This window comes from Salarias fasciatus, chromosome 15 (assembly GCF_902148845.1).
Source record: "Salarias fasciatus chromosome 15, fSalaFa1.1, whole genome shotgun sequence".
NCBI lineage: Eukaryota > Metazoa > Chordata > Actinopteri > Blenniiformes > Blenniidae > Salarias > Salarias fasciatus.
The window spans coordinates 8,857,234-8,876,356 of record NC_043759.1 but is presented as its reverse complement, the minus strand read 5'-3'; the positions used below and the strand labels follow the sequence as shown (position 1 = coordinate 8,876,356).

The 19,123-nt window shown below is 44.1% G+C and overlaps 2 protein-coding genes and 1 non-coding gene across 7 annotated transcripts in view; 1 reads left to right on the top strand and 2 right to left on the bottom strand.

Moving 5' to 3' along the window:
• Positions 1–14,947, top strand: part of LOC115402193 (eyes absent homolog 4-like) — a 36,293-nt gene extending 21,346 nt beyond the window's left edge. For 2 of the 5 annotated variants that reach the window (XM_030110682.1, XM_030110686.1), the window contains 16 exons: positions 1,257–1,340; positions 1,924–2,001; positions 2,454–2,520; positions 2,615–2,757; positions 3,502–3,645; positions 3,738–3,820; positions 4,840–5,011; positions 6,215–6,351; positions 6,775–6,858; positions 10,490–10,579; positions 10,846–10,904; positions 11,130–11,290; positions 11,604–11,718; positions 11,843–11,964; positions 13,149–13,249; positions 14,106–14,947. In XM_030110682.1, coding sequence (XP_029966542.1) covers positions 1,257–1,340; positions 1,924–2,001; positions 2,454–2,520; positions 2,615–2,757; positions 3,502–3,645; positions 3,738–3,820; positions 4,840–5,011; positions 6,215–6,351; positions 6,775–6,858; positions 10,490–10,579; positions 10,846–10,904; positions 11,130–11,290; positions 11,604–11,718; positions 11,843–11,964; positions 13,149–13,249; positions 14,106–14,186 — 1,721 coding nt within the window. In that variant the 3' untranslated portion in view covers positions 14,187–14,947. Of the gene's footprint in view, positions 1–1,256; positions 1,341–1,923; positions 2,002–2,453; positions 2,521–2,614; positions 2,758–3,501; positions 3,646–3,737; positions 3,821–4,839; positions 5,012–6,214; positions 6,352–6,774; positions 6,859–10,489; positions 10,580–10,845; positions 10,905–11,129; positions 11,291–11,603; positions 11,719–11,842; positions 11,965–12,964; positions 13,066–13,148; positions 13,250–14,105 lie in introns of those variants that run through there. The other 3 variants (XM_030110684.1, XM_030110685.1, XM_030110687.1) reach the window with 3 other exon arrangements.
• A 1,058-nt stretch (positions 14,948–16,005) lies between these two features.
• On the bottom strand, positions 16,006–18,455 carry LOC115402223 (40S ribosomal protein S12). Its single transcript, XM_030110734.1, has 6 exons — positions 18,406–18,455; positions 18,226–18,272; positions 17,039–17,155; positions 16,854–16,956; positions 16,471–16,572; positions 16,006–16,094 (listed from the first exon to the last, which is right to left on the bottom strand). The coding sequence occupies exons 2-6, from the start codon at positions 18,237–18,239 to the stop codon at positions 16,032–16,034; spliced, it is 399 nt and encodes a 132-aa protein (XP_029966594.1). The 5' UTR covers positions 18,240–18,272; positions 18,406–18,455; the 3' UTR covers positions 16,006–16,031.
• LOC115402550 (small nucleolar RNA SNORD100) lies at positions 16,678–16,760 on the bottom strand. The gene has a single exon (XR_003933145.1). It is a non-coding gene; the product is annotated as a small nucleolar RNA SNORD100 (small nucleolar RNA).
• Positions 18,456–19,123: the final 668 nt, after the last annotated feature.

Genomic DNA, 19,123 nt, shown 5'->3' with positions numbered 1-19,123 from the left:
GTCTGCATTTGCCTTTCCACTTCATCCCCCCCCCCCCCCCCCCCCCCCCCTCGCCACCCTTCACCTCCTCCTCACTCGTTCTCTGTCCTCTGGAATCGGTTGTGACAGGCTGGTTTGATGTAACAGTGCTTCATGTAGAGCTTTTATTTAGCGCCGTCCTTTGATCTGTTGCTCTTTTAATAGCCAGTGGAAAGTACTTTTCTTTCTTTCTTTTTCTTTCTTCTTCTTTTTTTTTTTTACAGTAATGTAATGGAAAAAGTGAGATGCTGCATTTTTAGTCAACTTAAAGTGTCAATGGACACACAGTCAAAGGAAATAGTCCTTCTCAGGGCGGACTAACAGCAAACACAGACCATATTAGAGCACACTCAATCATTTTTTGATGAGCTCACAGTTAATGGTTTGAGCAGACAGAGCCAGGACGACACAGTCGCAGCCAAAACAAACTACATACCCAGCATTCCCCTCACCTGACATCAGCCAGCGCTGCGGCCCCGGGGCCATCTCCATAGCAATCCATTTGTCTTCATTACAGCTCCTCCAGCGGGCTGAACGGCTCCCTGAAGGGATTAATGAAGTTGTCCTGAATTAAATGGACTTCTCAAATGGTTTGCTGGTGATGGGTTTTATGGCCGGAGAGAAGTGAGTAAGAAACAGCGTGGCATCGGTTAAAGTGTTTATGGGGCGTGTCCCATTCCGTCTTCAAATGATCATTTTATAGTCTGTGACAATAGATCATTATGCAGAAGACGGATTGAAGACGTATATAATCTAAAAATCATTGATACATTACAGTATGGGACGTCCTAAAAAATGAAAGATGAATGATTTTAAAGAGTCTGAGCTGTTAATGCTTTTAAGTTAAACTCATATTGTCCATAAGTGTGAGTGTGTGTGTGGCTGTGTGTCTCCATTGTTTTCGATATGGAGGATGAACTGTATGTAAAAACTGAAACGTGTGCATCGAGCTTTCTAAGCTTCCGAAATAGCTAATGTTAAATAACACATTGACTTTGACAGCTTCGTGCCACGGATGTTCTAATTTTGAGATTCAAAGGTGTTGCTTGGCAGATATGTGTGGTAACAAACCGGGTCAGAAAATAAAACGCAAAAGTAAGCGACGAACTGCCTCGACGTTCGTCCCTGATTTAAAGAAACTTCTTTTCAAAACGGGCTCGTAATCCCTTTAAATCTGAGACCTGCCTGGCTCTCGGTGCCTCGGATCCTCACCACCTTCCCACCTTGCACCCCTATAGGTGAGAGCATGACCGTTCTAAACACGGCTGATTGGCTGCTGGGCTGCAGCAGCCCGCCCCCTGCCCAAGGCTCCAAGGACTATGGTACAGAGGTGCATGTGTGTGAATCCAATACCCACAGTTCAAAGAACATGTCCATTCGATGCAACAGGGGATGGCTTTGTGTAGCTTTTAGCTGGTTGATGATATTTTATTTTCTTCCCATAAGTTGCTCTGATTGATTTTCATTTGCTGTGAAGTGTTCTCTGCTTGTGTGACTTTCTGACAGCGTGTGTGGAGTTCACATATATTTGCAGGGTTCCCACCAGTCACAGACTTTTCGGGGGGGGGGAAGTCAGTAAATATCAGGGGAAATCTGCCAACCGATTCCCTTCCACGATCGTATATTTTGATTTAATTGTTCCATTTTATGGTTTTCGTACTTTCCCCGACCTCAGAAAAATGGCATAAAAATGCCACAGTGGAGCAAAGCCTTTAAGGCACGGCGGTGTTCAGATGGGAACCCTGCACACAACATGTTGATCACATGCAGGAAGTGCATGGTAGTTTTCTGCTTTTTTATGCAGTGAGTTTTGTTTTTGGTGTGTGTGTGTGTGTGTGTGTGTGAGTATGACGAAATGCCTATCCCGACTGACCCTAACGCCGATCCTCTCCCCTCTCCTTTAAGTGAAAACAGAGCCTATGAACAACAGTGAAACAGTCACTACGACGGGCGACACGGCGCTGGACACATACGCAGGCTCAGGTAACGCACGCTTTTTACACTTGTCTTTGTTTCGCTTCATTATTTCTTTTATTTTATTATTTGTAAGACTGACAGGCAGCTCCGGCTCCTTCACAATACGACACACACACTCTAAGCCATTAAGCAAAACAAGAGAGTGTGTTTGGAAGCAGCGGGGTGTTTGTCAGGCCGGAGCTCTGACATCTCAATGACCACAAACAGACATTGTGTTTTACTGTGAGGCCCGCTTTAAGGGTTTCGTGGACTACAGTACTCTCTGAAGGGAAAACTTGGCTCCCTTCCATTCAAAATGCTTCAAATTGTGTTTACTGGAACAGCGTTCGAGCCCCAAGAAGCCGGAGGCCTTGAATTGTGCTCCTCTGCTGAATGAGAGAGAAAACAGAGGCGTTCGGCCGACACCACCCGTAACCCGCCTCTGCCTTGTTGTGTCTGATTATTTTTGCTGTTTTCAGTGATCACCAGCAGCGGGTACAGCCCCCGTTCGGCCCACCAGTACTCTCCTCCCCTCTACCCATCAAAGTAAGTCTTAATTTAACTTTATCTGCGTTTATTGCATCCGTTTCCCGGTTCTCCCAGGCTTTGCCTCACCTGTCCGCTCCACCTGCTCCCTCAGGCCCTACCCTCACATCCTCTCCACGCCGGCAGCTCCTCCCATGCCGGCGTACGCCGGGCAGCCTCAGTTCAGCAGCATGCAGCAGTCCACCGTGTACACCGCTTACTCCCAGACGGGGCAGGCGTACGGACTCTCCACCTATGGTACCCGGACAAACACTGAAAACACACAGTCCTCTCTCACACACTCATGTGGGCTCGAATATACACAAAGTAAATACACAAGTGTGGAAAATTGAAGACGGGAGTTGCTTTTTTGGTTTTTAACAACGGTGAATTTGATCTTCGTCAGAAAATACATGATGAGAGATTTATGATGAGTATTAATTGTGTTGCCATTCATGTTGGATTTGGGAAATCAGTGAAAATCAGACAGAGTGCTTCATCATTCCAGCGCGCTGAACAGTCAGTTCTTTTGCTAAGTCTCTTTTTTTGCATTTGATTAGGCATTTAAGTTGAAAACACATTAGAATAAAAAACTGTCTGCCCTCTGTATGTATTACCTTCATAATACTAAAGCAATTCCAAACATAGTTGAGCAGCTAGCAAGTCATACTATATGCAGTATTTGACATTTCCAATTCTATTGATTGTAGATTGAAATAATAATAATTTTTTTTAAAAATCATTATTATTTTTTTACATTTCTTAATAAAAAAAAGTGACAGGAAAATGCTAAACAGGTTTTAATAAAATGAACCCGAAAAGAATTAAGGTGTTGTCAAGTAAAATGCTGACTTGGAAAAAAAATTGATTAAAGACACTGAAAAAATGTGTGTATTATTCAGTAAAATAAAATTCCTTTTTGAAGATAAACTGTCTTTGCACTGTGATGCTTAGCCTGTATGCAAATGTGTTTATTATTTTGTTTTTCCTCCTGTGCTCCAGACCTCGGTGTGATGCTCCCAGGCATTAAGACGGAGGGCGGCCTGGCCCAGAGCCAGTCCCCCCTGCAGACCGGGCTCAGCTACAGCCCCGGCTTCACCACGCCGCAGCCTGGACAGACTGCCTACTCACCCTATCAGATGCCAGGTAACAAAGTTACCTCTTGATCCTATAACGCACTGCACATGCACCATATAAAAATGGGTGATTTTTTTCAACCAGTTATTTTTCTCTCACAGGTTCAAGCTTCACCCCTTCCTCAGGCCTCTACGCCACCAACAACTCAGTGTCCAACCCCGCCAACTACACTGCCACACAGCAGGTAAGCCTCTGCCTCTGGATGGAGTGAGCGTTAACGCATGATGGTCAATAAAATAGTGCAATTCGTTGGAATGAATTGAACCAACAGAGTGAAGTCGTTGTACTTTTGGTTCAGTTAAAGAAAAAAAAAAGACCTTTGTCGTCACTGTAACAGTATTTGGGACCAGAAATGATTTTCCCGTCACGCTCCCACACAGCTTCCCTCATTCACGAGCGCCTTAAGAAATAAAACATGGTTACACTGCAACCTTGCAACTGCAGAAAAAAAAGAAAAGAACTTGGGAGAGAAACACTTAATTAGTCTCAGTGAAAGAGCGTTTTGTTCTGAGTATTTCCCTGTGTCTATATGATGAATTGTATTGTGGTAGTAAACTGCTTAAAGGGGGATTTTAGTGTCGCTCTATGATAGATGTGGCTGTTTACAGGAAGAAAGTCAAGGTTTGGCTCATGTGGGTGGATTAGGGGAAAGTGTGCACGTGCGCGTGCGAGCGTGCATGTGTACTTCTATTCCCCAAGTTCCAGGGACATAAATCTGTTCCAACTGTGGGGACAACAAGAAGCAAAAATCATGTTGCTTGATGACTTTTAGTAAGAAGGTTTGGTTTAAGGTTAGTTTTAAGTTAGTTTGGTTGAAGTAAGTTTCCACAAAGAAAATGTAAGATATCCGGTGTAATGGAAACGCAAGTAGGTATGAATTTAGCCAAAAAGAAAGTGTTGCGCTAACCGTGTGTGTGTGTGTGTGTACATTCATGTGGTATGCAGCAGTTTATAAGGACTCCTGGAGATGGACGTAGTGACAGGTTTAGAGAGCAGACCCATAAAAGCGCCCGTCTCTGCCGGGTCAGTAAAAAGCAGCAGCACAAGGCTTTAATTGTTTCAGAGATATAAAATGCAGAGTGGAGGGGATGAAAGATTAGAGAAATGTGGAGGTACGTTTGTTAAAAAAAAAACTGTCCTCGGTGGTTTGTTCTGAGAGCATCTTCGTTTCATCAAGTCACTGCTTCTGCTCGTTTTCCGCAGGATTATCCATCGTATACGTTTGGCCAAAACCAGTATGCCCAGTATTATTCCGCTTCCACCTACGGGCCATATATGACCTCCAACAACGTGGACGGCACGGGCTCCACGGCGGCCTACCAGCTGCAGGACCCCGCCCCCGCCATGACCGGCCAGGCTGCGGAGCTTCACCCAGGTTTGTGTTAAAAACCCGGCTTACAGGGAAACTGTAGGAATTACCAACACTCCAGCTCAGCTCTAACCTCATAAATTACTTTTTTTTTCTCAGATTGTGGGTTCTTAATCTCGTACAATATCTAAGAATACCACAGTTTTGTGTGACCGGGTTCAAAAAAGGCTCTTCGGGCCCTGATGAAGTACAGGAAGTAACTTTACACCGTGGCCATCGTTACATGGCATCTTGCGCTCTAATTGGAGAATCAGCGAGTGTTTACATAAACCTCAGAAACTTTGATTAGCGCAAGTCGCTGCACTTTAGCAGTTAGCGAAAAAAGAGGAAAACCGAAAATAAGAGCTGAAGTGTACCCGTGCATATAGAAATATGGCTTCACAGTCCACTTTCCTGTCTTTTTTTTTTCCCCCAAGTTTTTCTTAGGTTTACCTTGGCGCCAATTCAGGAAGCCTGATTAAAGGAGCTTATCATTCTTCCTGTCACTCGCACTTTCCCTCTTGCTGCCTTTCTCGCTTTTTCCTCATTTGCTTTTTCTTTTTAAATTTCTCCCAGAGTTATAGTCGGTATCTGTTTTTTTGTCACTCACGTTCTGTTTGTGTCTTTATCCGCCCCCTCTCTCCCCTTTCTCCCTGATTGAGACATAACAATATGAGAGGCGAAACCCGGAGTCTGGTTCTAGTTACCACGCGGTGCTGGGAGCATATGGCATTAGGAGAGTGTGTGTGTGTGTGTGTGTGTGTGTGTGTACATGCGCTCTCCTGTATGCTCCTGCAGAATATTGTATGTACAGTATCTTTGCGAGGAGCATCAGATTACCTAACCCGTCTAATTTATTGCGCCATTCCATCTTTCCCCCTCCTCTGGTAAATCCGTACATGTGCATGTTATCATGAATCAGTCACAGCACCGCTGTGACTTTTGTTTACATTTCTTGCTTGCGTTTGAGTTGATCTGTCATGCCAATTACCTTGAATTATTAAGCCTGACAAGACGGCTTATTACTGTACAAAGCCTGAATTATTGCTCCTCCTGAAGTGGATACAGCTCTAAGCACCTGTGGGATCTGCTCAGACCGCAATCACGACTGTTGCTGTAATGCGGCGAATGTAGCTTGTGATTGCTTGTGCAGTTTTTAGACAGATATTTGATCACTACTAAATTTTAAAATGTTTCGAATGCCCTGCCTGTGTTTATACACACTCTTAGGGGACTTTGATACAGTCCAGAGCCCTTCCACGCCCATCAAAGAGCTCGATGACCGAGCCTGCCGGAGTGGGGGGTCCAAGTCTCGGGGCAGGGGCCGCAAAAACAACCCCTCCCCTCCCCCTGATAGTGACCTGGAGGTAAGAGACCCAGAAACACTCTCTGACAGAGCACTTCCAGCTCTGACTGAATATTCCATGCAGTCCTCGGTGGACATATGTTATTCCTTTTGATCTTAATCCACGCTGCTCACCGCCGTCTCACGCAGATGTCTCTGTCCTCACGGACATGCATTTACATTTTGTTCTAACCACAGGTGTGGGAAGTAACTCTTTCATTCCTTTTTTCCTGCAGACATTTATATTTTCTCCCGAAACATTTGAACTTAAATATTCATTCAACAAATTAGTTACCTCAATTTTAATTGAAAAATGCATTTGAAAGGAGTGATCAATTAATGATGTGATAAATGAACAATGACATATTATCCCTATTTACTTTCATCCATGTAGCATATCTGAAATAATAAAGTTCTCTTTCTCTCTCTCTGTTTTGCTCCAAAGAGGGTGTTCGTGTGGGATCTGGATGAGACCATCATCGTCTTCCATTCTCTGCTCACAGGCTCATATGCACAGAAATATGGAAAGGTAAGACACTGCTGCCGCTGCCGGCCTCTGACTGCTCTCCATGCTCGGTAAACACAGGAATCAAGGATTGCCAACCCGATATCAGGAGAGGTTGATGTGTTGAGTTAGTCACTGAGGAGCCGTCATCCAGTGAGCAATGTTCTTCTGCTGCTAATTGTACTGAGTTTTAGAGAACAATGGAAAATGGAAAAGAGGAGTAACCAAGGGAGGCATCGGCTCTGGAGACCGATGAAACTCCTGCAATGCAAATATTTCAGAGTGACGTAAGATATGCTGGTGATGGGGATTTCCCAATGAAAGTTTTGTAGATTCGGAGAAACCAGTGAGTTTGTCTGCAGGAGCAGAGAGAAGCCAGTTCAGCAGGGAATAGTGATGCAATTAAATTTTATTTATATAGCGCAAATAATAATATATCTCAAGACACTTTTATCGAGAAACACCCAAGTATTCCACTTGAGCAAGCAGAGGCGACAGCTGTGGAAGGAAAAACTATTTTCCTGAGAGTAAATCTCTGCAGAACCACGGGCGGACAGAGAGAGCACAAACTACTGGAAAGAGACAGAATGTTAATGGCATTTAATGACCTGTAAAGGTGAAAATATGAAAATCATGACTCATCCAGTCAAGTCGATCAGTATCATCTGGCTTCATAGATAGACAGATCTGTGTATTATCTGCATCGCTAAGAACATCAAGGGAGTATTTACTAATAATATTCCCTACAGGTAGTATAATGTGAAGAGTATAGGTCCTAACAGGGAACCCTGTGGAACTCCATGTTTAACTGATGATCAGAACCAGTGTCATGCCCTATCATGAATGAATGAATGATTGATTGAACGAATGGTTTATTTCCATCATAATTCAACTCATAGAAAATACAAATAGACGATTTCTGAATCAATTGCATTCTTTTTGATACCGTTTGTCTTTAAGGTATTCGAAAGGAAAGGACAAATCAGTTTGAAAGAGACATTTTCTCAGCTTAACCCCCACCAGTTTTATTCACAGGGGTTTTATTGTAAGATGAGTTGCCTTTGTTCATTTTGTGGTTTTGCTATTTCTTTCCATCCAGTATTTCCAGGCAGTAATACACGTCCTTTTTAAGAACTGCTGCCTCCAACAAGTTTGCATATGTTATTAATCACACTGTTATTCTTAGCAGATCATTTTCAAAACACACACCAAGTGTCATTTCACTTGTGTAAACATGTATTTATTATTTGTGAACTGAGCAAATCAGGATGACCAACAGTGGAAGCGGTGCCAACATGTTTGACCTGTAATTGGGCTGTCAGACTACCGTGCCCTCTCACCAAAACGCACCAGGTTATCGTGACATTATGCACACTAACAGCAAGTGCTCCAGATGGCAATCTGCTCTGAATAAAGTCATTTAGTCTCTTTTTATTTCTTCCAAGAGAAAAACGATGTGAGGCAGTCTACATATTTATCTGTGAGAAATTAAACTCCTACAACAGAAGAGTCAATGATAAGTTAAAAAGAAAAACATTGTCTATGAGTGAAACAATGTTTGAATAATAACCAGCTGCTCCACCCACACGTCTGAAAAAACCAAACCCACCTCCCCGATTCTGCTTTCATGCAGTATTTTATAGGACGGAGGCTCACTCTGCACACGGATTATGAATAAGCTTCATTTGCCTCAATGGATTGCTGTTATTACATCAGCCGCCCCCAGAAAAATGTTCTGGTCAATTTATGACGGTGATCACATGCATCGTAAAAAAGCAGCCACTAAATGTAGCTATTATTACCTGTCAGCTCCTTCATTAGTTTAATCACAATTTAATGTGCTAATTTCTTACCTAGACTGATGTTTATTCCAATTTTCTCTGTGAACTTATTTGGTGGTCTCTCCCTCTCGCGTCGCAGCGACACTGTTTATAGTTCCCTTTATTTTAATAGTTCCTGGCTCCGATCCGGGATCATCCTATGCGGCCAAGGCCGCAGATTTTTACTGGGTGATGTCGTTTCCTGTGGGCACCGAGGTAGCCACCGGCCTGCCTGTGTGGGTTTTGAATCTCAAATCCATTCTGATATTCCTGGTTGGCAGTCGAACAAAAGCTGGCACGGCGGCGCGTGCAAGTTTGGCGCCGGGCCCGCGCACGGCCGTCAGAACCCCGCCGTTTCACAGATACCGAGCCTGTGGGCACCGGCGTGCTTCCGAGCAGCTCTGCTGTGGTGGAATTTAATGTTTGGCAAATTGGGATTCGCTGAGCATAAGAGAGACCCCGGTGAGCTGTAAATCACTCTGTGTGTGTGTGCGCGTGTGTGTGTGTGTGTGTGTAGATGTGGAAGGGAGAACATGTGGCCATGTGGTTTGGTCATTTTGGTTTATGTTGTGTTTACTGTGCAGAAACACTAAATTTAAAAAGCAAATTGCTTTCAACTGCAAGGTTTTTGGCATTGAAAATATTAGATACGCATCTAAATATTTGCGTGAAAGCAGCCATGTTTGTTCACACCATACCCAGAATAGTGTTTACACTGCTGACAAAGAAAAACAGGAAACCTAAGTGCCCCCTTTACACGGCCTGGAGGTCATAGCTGCTCAGGACTGAGTCCCGATCAAAAAGACACACACACACACACGCGTCACACTCCTCGTTTCTCGCTGAATTGCTTTAACCAAATAATAAAGTGTTGAGTTTCCAGAGCTCACATAATAACAGGAAAAGTAAAGAAGGGAATTATTTCGGGGGAGCTCTGCCAGCTCGGAGCAGAGCTGCAGCTCGGTGTGATTGATTGAACTTGACAAAAAAAAAGCCACCTCAGCTTTTAAGCAGTCCAAAGCACACAGTCGGTAACTCTCTTTTGGCCCGCGGCCAACGTAATCACTACCTGAGAGACGAACTTAAAGTGCCTCCTGTCTCAGCGACTGACAGGAAAGCAGGCAAAGAAATGCGGCTCGAGGCTCGCTGCCATCGCCATTAGTACCCGGCTGATTTTAATAATTCCTAAACACCTCGCAACGTTCAGCTTCATGAAGCGTTCGCGCCGTTTCCAATGCGTGTTTTCGCACTCAAGAATTCGGCCTGGCGTCCCTATCTCTCCCCCCGCCGTGTCTGTGCGCCTCGCTCGCCCACTTTCACTCTCCTTCCTGTTAGTTTCTTTCTATTCTGGTCGTCTGACAGCGTCAGCGAATCGTGCGGCAAGCTGCCGACCCTCGCTGACCTATCACAGATGATGGTTTTTGCAGCTGAGCCCCTGGGTTGGCAGGGCAGGCTGTGTTCTCCCAAACACACTGACACACACACACACACACACACACACACACACACACACAAACCATTCACATTCCACTAATGCGTTTCTACTCCCTGCAGTACACACATAAAGAGACACACTGCTGCCCCCCCGTCCCACCAAGCCCTCCCCTCCCGCACACATTAGGAATGTTGATGGGACAGGACAAGTGCAACCTGTCTGTCAGCATCTGCTGTGATGAGAGGAGCGCACCAACTCTACAAATGGCAGTCGGGACGGGGGACAGCAGTGTAAATTGGGAGGTCGTGTCAAACCAAACACATTTTTGAGAACTTCAGAGACGTGCAAACTGCATTAAAGTATAAACGATGCTGATGATGTTACGTTCCTCCTCTATCAGGACCCCCCCATGGCCGTCACGCTGGGCCTCAGGATGGAAGAGATGATCTTCAACCTGGCCGATACACACTTGTTCTTTAATGACTTGGAGGTGAGAAAGAACTGTGAGATCAACACATTTAAAACTTAAAAAAAAAAAGAAAAACATCATCTAAAGTTATTGGAGAGTTTACAAGATACTGCAAAAGTTTGCTCCAAGCACATCATCATACAGAAGCTTCATCTTTCATCGCTTCAGCTTCTCAGTCTGTTTTGTAGATTACTACTGCCCTCTAGTGGTGCAATATGACAACGCATGACATTCACTTGGTGCCTGTTTTTCCATCTCATCTGATCGATTTGTTCCTGTGTGTCCAGGAGTGTGATCAGGTACATATTGATGATGTCTCATCAGACGACAATGGTCAGGACTTAAGGTGATTATTGCTTTCAACAATATCAGCATTTCACTAACTTTTTCATTGAAATTGTGCTTTTTGTAATTTAAGTAAAATGTATGATACAGAATGCTACGTATTCATCTGCATTTTCTCATAAATAAATGTTTGCACATGTAATTGATTAATACTAATGACAATTTGATCTTTTTTTGTTCTACCAGAGCAGATTTTTCAAATAAAACATATCATTATTATTGACAGTACTTACAGTTTTGCAACTGATGGCTTCCATGCAGCTGCAACCAGCGCCAACCTTTGCTTGGCCACGGGGGTCCGCGGCGGCGTCGACTGGATGAGGAAACTGGCCTTCCGCTACCGACGAGTCAAAGAGTTGTATAGCACGTACAAAAACAATGTGGGGGGTAAGCCAATAAGAAATGAGTTTACTGGTTACCATGGCTGCTTGGAGGGCGATACTGTTGGGGGGTGGGGGGGGGGGGCAGTTGCAAATGTGAGGTGCAAGTTGCATTGACTTACTGTGAACCCTAAAGGTTGACATTTAGATAGTTGTACCTTTGACCCCAGCAGCTCCCCGTATTGTTTTTACACTTTATTAAAAGAGCTAGCACTAACGCTAACGGGCGACATGTTACAGAAAGGCGCGATCTGAATATTCCCGCCGATCTGGTCTTCGCACGCTGCTCGTGAATTAAAGAAGCGGGTGCTGTGTTCCAGGCCTGCTGGGTCCCGCCAAGAGAGACGCCTGGCTGCAGCTCCGAGCAGAGGTGGAGGCTCTGACTGACTCCTGGCTCACCCACGCACTCAAGTCCCTGTCCATCATCAGCTCCAGGTCACACTGCATGCTGGATCTGTTTTTTAAAGCATCTCATACTAGCCTTCATTAAATTCTTAGGTGACAAGCTAGAGGCTTGAAATCCATACCGATGCGTCTTCTCGTGGCGTGTGTCCCACAGGAGTAACTGTGTAAACGTGTTGGTGACCACGACGCAGCTCATACCGGCGCTGGCGAAAGTTCTCCTGTATAGTTTGGGATCCGTTTTCCCCATCGAAAACATTTACAGTGCAACAAAAATAGGTAAGACACAAACAGCCACACTAAGAATCCTTCAGCAGTAATTTCACCCGTATGGAAACAACACACTAACATGGAATGGGGGTTAAAATCTGAGCATAAGCTTGACTTTAATTGCATTTTGACATCTGTTGATTTTCTGGTGCTTCCTGTGTTTCTTACTGATGGATGAACGTTCAACACACACTTACTGACTCTGGGTAAAGACAGGTCAACACAGGACAGACACTCACACTCATTCACATTTAACTTTAACAGTTGAGCTCAAAATTTGGCTCTTGGACTGTGAGTACCGCGAGATGAGTCAAATAAAGATTAGTGTGCATGTGGCAAGCAATGCGACTGCTCCACTTTATGTTTCCGTATATGTGTAAATGTGATGATGGAATGAATGCAGAGTTCTTAGTGAGAAATAAGTGTATTTTTGCAGGAAACACATCACTCTGCTCTGAAACACGAACGCAGAGTAGAACCAGGGCTGTGTGTGTGTGTGTATGTGTGTGTGTGTGTGTGTGTGTGTGTGTGTGTGTGTGTGTGTGTGTGTGTGTGTGTGTGTGTGTGTGTGTGTGTCCGTCCCAGTGTGCTTTGTTAAACTGTGTTACCCCCGCTTCAGCACTCATGATATGTCGATACAAATGGACAAAACAATATGTCGCCATGGAAACCGCACGCCGTTACTCAGATACCTGTGTCTTAGTTCAGTCGCCGTGACCCACACACTCCTGGATCCATGACGTTTGAGTGGAAACAGTGTTAAACAGAGTGTATTTGTACAGGAGAGAGGTCTGAGTGTAGCTCCTGGGAGGACACTCCGCACTGATTTGATTTATCGGAGCCAGAGTGCTTCCCAGGATGCACCGTGTGGGTGTCAGGACTAATCAGAGTGAGCGGCACGGTTATGTGTGTGTGTGTTTGTGTGCGTGATACACACTGTTCTGCCTCTTCTTTTGTTGCATTGAAAAGAAAGAAAAAAAACCTGTGAAAGCCGTCTGTTTGTCTCCAGGCAAGGAGAGCTGTTTTGAGCGTATAGTCTCCCGCTTTGGCACTAACATTACATATGTTGTGATTGGCGATGGGAAGGATGAAGAGCATGCCGCCAGCCAGGTAAACAAACCCCTCCTGAACTTTGACCCCTCTGACCTCACCACCCTCCTTCCTCCCCCCTTTGTTTATTTGTTTTTTTGCAGGAAAAGAGAGTTGCTTTGAGCGCATAATGCAAAGGTTTGGCAGGAAAGTAGTGTATGTTGTAATTGGGGACGGTGTGGAAGAGGAGCAGGCGGCCAAAAAGGTAATGGACCAGCGACCTCACCGTGACCCCCCCCCTGCTCACTCAGCACAGTGTGAGAGCTCTGATTGGACGAAGCCTGCCTTTCTTTGCTGCGCAGCAGTTTTGTGTTGGGTTCTCTTTTTTTTTTCTTTCCCCTCCCCTCTGTTTAAAATGTTTGAACGGGAAGCTTGTTGAGTCTCACGGGCTTTTTCGGTGACTGTGTATATTTTGCACTTTTATGGAAGTTTAACAAAAAAAAAAAAAGAGTAATTCCTTGAGCCGCTGGTTTATATTTATGCACTAATATACACAATGACTGAGCACTGAGTGATCCTGTGTGTTCATAGCAACATAACGCCGCTTGTCACCGTCTGATGTGACAAAAACTCATTTTTAATGAAAAATAGTCGTGGATTAAAAAGCGCTGGTGTACTCGGCTACACCGCGGGTTTCCCTCTCCAGCTTTTGGGTTTCAGTCGTTGCACAGGGTGCTGGGATTATCATTTTGGGACTGGCTCTTTTCCACTTTCCAACTGGGAGTTGGAGAAGTTGAGCAACTGGAGAAAAATATGCAAAACAAAAGGTCTGGAGAAACTTTTCTCCCTACATCCTCTGATATCAGAGATTAATTTAGGCCGTCATGCTTCTGGTTGAACCTTCTGGACAGAAGTGGATGAGCTCAGTTCCCAAAATGCCGAACTCTTCCTTAGAAGTGCATGGTTTTCCTTTGCGGTGCTCTTTGGAAAGGAAGCAGATACTGGACAAGCTACTGTAGCGTAGCTTGCATGATTTCAGGTGGTGGTGTGCAAACTGTGTGACAACAGCGTTATTATTTCTTTATTGTTGGTGTGTTTAACCGTGTGTGTCCACTCCACAGCACAACATGCCTTTCTGGAGGATATCCAGTCACTCTGACCTGCTGGCGTTACACCAAGCACTGGAGTTTGAGTACCTGTAACCATTATAGCAATATGGACTCATTGCAATGTTACCATGGACGTGGTCAGCCAGGCAGCCCCTTCTTTTATATAACTATTTAAGAACAAAACACTTCATTGCAACTGTTTGTGTTTTTTCGTCTGTTTTTTTTTTTTTTTTTTTTTTTTTTTTGGAATGTCTGGATTTACTCTTTACGGTCTTAAGAATCAAAGAAGAGGTTGAAGGAGGTGAAGAAAAAAGAAAAGGACAGTGGAGTTAAGAGATAAAGCCCTGCTCAGCGGCCCTGAAGCGAAAGGACGGGCCTTTGTGGGAAGCAGCAGCCGTGCAGCTGGCAGACTGAAACCAGGACGTCCAGGTGGAACGTTTCTCACCCCGAGGTCTGGTTTGTGCTCCGAGCACCCAGAAGAACCGTCCTCTCTTAAATCGTTTGAAGGCTTCTCTGTACAAACATTATGAATCATTGGGACGACTGGGTTTATTTTGTTTTCCTTTTTCTAAGAAGTGTCTTCTTCCTGGTGGTATATTCACAACACAACAATGCAGTCTGTGGTAGAAATTTGTGTAAATTATTTACAATAAACTTAAAAGAAAGTGGTGAATGTTTTTTTTTTTTTTTTGTCATGGAAGGGAAATGAAATTTTGGGGATCTTTTTTCTCTGGATTTTTGTATTTTGGTTTCTTTCTGGGGGGAGGGTTTGAAGATGTGCGTCATGATGTGTTGTGCCTTAATGTGTTTGAATGTCTTTTCTTTATTAAGAAATGTCTATGTATGTAGATATAAAGGAGGAAATCCTGTCCAATCCTATCAAAGCGACCCGTGCATCTTTTGTGAATGACTTTCAACCATCCACATCATGGCAAGCGTCGGCACAGCCGAGATCGGACAAAACACACCCTGAACGGGACAGTTTACTCATACAGTGCAATTTGATCAGAAGACGGCTGCATCAGTAAATGTAAATACATACATATGTGTGTGTGTGTGTGTGTGTGTGTGTGTGTGTGTGTGTATATATATATATATATATATATACACACATATATATGCAATTTAATTACATTCTTTAACTGTCTTTTTACAGCACGACAAACCTAAAATTAGACGAGAGAATTTCAGTATTATGCCTTACAATGAATTTCTACATTTACAAAAGCATAAAACAGTTGGTCTTATGGAGACATTTCTACATCTGTAATGATCCTGATCACCTGTATTGATTCAACTGCAGTGCGCCCCTGGTGGTCAAATCGATGTTGCAGTTAATGTAACTTCTCACAGCTGAGTATTTCATATTGGAGGCCTGAGTAGACCGTGCTGGGCCCGGGAGAGTAACAACATCAATGAATATCTTTGCACATACATGTTAAAAGGCATTACACAATCACCGTGTCAAGCCTCAAGTGTCTAAATTTTGCTCTTGGATGTTTGCATCCATGAGCACCACTGTGACACATTTATAAAAAACAAAAACAAAAAACCCTTCAATGTTGCTTGTCAAGAAAAAAAAAAAATCAGCATCAACACCTCAGGATAAGAATAACTCAATACATGATCATTAAGGATTAGAAAGACGGAAAGAAAAAAAGTTACCATATATGGTGACTTTCCCCAGTTTACTGGAAGTCTCAGGTCAGCGAGTCCCAGAGCTTTTATTCAGACTGAAATCTTGCATGAAGTAGTGCGAGACAGACTTCAAACCTTAAATATTTCCTACAGTTTTAAGTATTCATTTATCTTACAAGGCCGAGATTCAGCATTTTCAAAATAAGTTCATGTTTTCAAATCAAATGATAGACCTGGTTAGATTGTAGAAACAATACACACACACACAAGCCACTTTTATTTCCACGATTTATTGACATCTCATTTCTTGGCTTTGAAGTATTCCTCAACGACATCCTTGGCTTGAGATTCTTTGCCATAGTCCTGTTGAGAGGAAACGGAGTTATTGCATTTCATGCAGTAACAATACAATTGTGTCAGCATTGCAAAAAATCCTATCAGTCAATCTCTACAGGTATGGGACTGATCACACCGTTCGTCTTGTTTACAGCATGTAGCCATTCTCAGGGACCCCGGTCGCCACAGGGAGACAACGGGGTTCGTACCCTGGCCGTAATCTAGCCAGGATGTACCAACAGCTGCGTGGCACAAAGCACAGCACCTGCACTTGTCTGGCATTTACCGTCTTAAAAATGTAATGATTACATTTTTATCTTTCCTCATTTTTACTGTAACTCTTACAAGAAGTGAGCTCACTTTGTACGACTGCACCCGATAAAGCAAACGGGCATTTATTTACCTTGACAACGACGCAGCTGCAGCCCACGACTTTACGGGGTTTTCCCTCACGATCGATCTTGCATAGACCGACCCACTCGCCGAGCTTCTTGTTGTCGTCAACCTGAAAGTTACACTGCGTTTTAGATGGTTCACCAATGCACTTGATCAATAGTGATTAAAATCTAACATATCATTCGAATGGAAGCTGAAGTGCCAAGTACTCTGCTGTATCTCAGACAAAAATTGGGTAACATAGGCAATCTCCTCACGGTGTTCAGTAGAGGGAGCCAAATTATCATCACCGAAACAGCGGTACATAAAACAACAATCAGCTTCAATTGTACAAAAACATCTCTTCCACTGAAACTGGAGACCTTAACCTCTGTGAAGGAGAAAGTTTACCTTGATCAGGTTGATCTGATGCTCGGCGCAGAGGGCCTCGATCAGCTTCACGTACACTGCCTCATCGCAGTTGGCAGCAAGGACGCAGAGATGGGCCTGACGCCTGGAAAAACAAATCCGCACGTTAATCCAACTCCACAGCTCAAAACATTCAGTATACTCACAATAACAAAATTCCAACTCACTTGTCCAGGGCCTTGGTGGCCTCACGGATGCCGCGGGCCAGGCCGTCGTGGATGAGTGCGGTCTTGAGCACTTCAGGGAGAGCAGTGTTGACATCCATCACACCTCCGGCAGCGATGCTGTCCACAAAGACACAAAAAAATGTTCACAACTAGAAGAAACGGGCATGACGGACCCCGACTTTCCCCGATGAGCTTCAGGCACGTCAGATGGTGGATCTCACTCATTGTAGAGTGAAGGGGATTCCGACAAAAGAAAAAATCATCATGTGTGGCCTGGAGAGCTCAATTTTCAGAAGAAAACTGAATGTCAGCCGTTAACTGAAGGTACAAACAACTCCACGTTATTTACGCGGTTCGAAACATACAGACTAAACTGCTCCAACTTTACTTGTTCATTGCACACATTCCAGTGCAGCAGCAATATAAAACATGTTAGCAGCACAAGAGACTTCAGTGAGCATCATTCTGAACCACAGTGCCGTCCAAAGACTACACTCCAGCAAGGGATCCAGTTATGAATGCTGTCAGTTAGATGTCTGCATGACACCAAACAATATTTTTCACTTTAAATGGCAAAAACAAGTCGACAGTGCTTTGCTGCTTTAAAGATCTGCACTTAAATTGTAACTCCCAGAACTGAAACACCTGCACAATTGCATATGGGTGCACGTGGTTAACTAAACTTAGGCAAGTACTGTTCAGCTGCATTCAATATAGCTCAAATTTTTAAAATAAGCAATGTTTGAAAACATCTATTCACTGTTATGTATTAAATCCGAGTTAACACTAAATACATCGCTGACAATACAGACTGAGCGGAAGCAAACGTTACCACGCACGCATTGCTTCAGGAGACCCTGCTGGACTGTGCTCACTGCGAGCATTACGGAGTTAACGGTATGTAGTTAAAAGCTGATTTAACTCCACAGTCCGATGTCATTGTCAGACACTGCAGGATCGTTCATGAATGTGCTTGAAGGTGCGTTTACGTGAGCCAGCGTTTAGCTAAAGTTGCCACCTGGCACCGGGATAACTCGGTATACAAACACTACATTATGAAGCCAGATACTAAATAAATCACGTTTACAGATCCAATCTTCAGAAACACTTTCAAGTGAAATATTTCGCCTCCGAGTTCGATTAATCACGAGCTTCAACGTGAACTAGCCAAGTAGCATCGCACTCACCCTTCCTCGGCCATTGTGGTTTTAGATGGATGGTGGACTTAAAAGAACTGCAATAAAGCACATGCACAACAGGGCGGTTATTGTACATTATAAACAACATGTTGGGACACACTGATGTACGCGGATGGTTGATTTATGCTACGGATTGAGTTTGGCCGCGACTAGATTATCAAAACGCACCCTGTCCTCCTGTCGGGCAGCGGGTAAAGAGGACGTCATAAGCCTGCGACGCTGCTTTTATAGCAGCAGGACCCAACAGGGCCGCACAGTGGCGCCCGATCTACTGCCTGTTCATTTCAAACACACACACACACACACACACACACACACACACACACACACACACACACACACACACACACACACACACACACACACACACACACACACACACGCGCGCGCAGTCTCGTATTTCTATCCTCGTGGGGACCGTCCATTGACTCCCATTCATGTCTAGCCCCTAACCCTGACCCTTACCCTAACTCTAACCCACACCACAACAAAGCCTAACCCTAAAGAAATGTTTTTGCACTTTTACTTTTTTCAGTAACAACAACATGGTCAAGAAAACACTGTTTCTCCTAATTAGGACCGGAAAAAGGTCCCCACAAGGCACGTCGTTCCACGTTTTGCTATCCTTGTGGGGACATTTGGCCCCAACAAGGATAGAAATATGAGAACACACACACACACACACACACACACACACACACACACACACACACACACACACACACACACACACACAAACACATGTTTGTACTTATATCGTTGTGAGGACACTCATTGACATAATGCATTTCCTAGCCCCTTACCCTAACCATCAAAAATAAATGCCTAACCCTAGGCTATGCCCTAAACCTAACCTAAACCCAATTGTAACCCTGAATCAAAAACC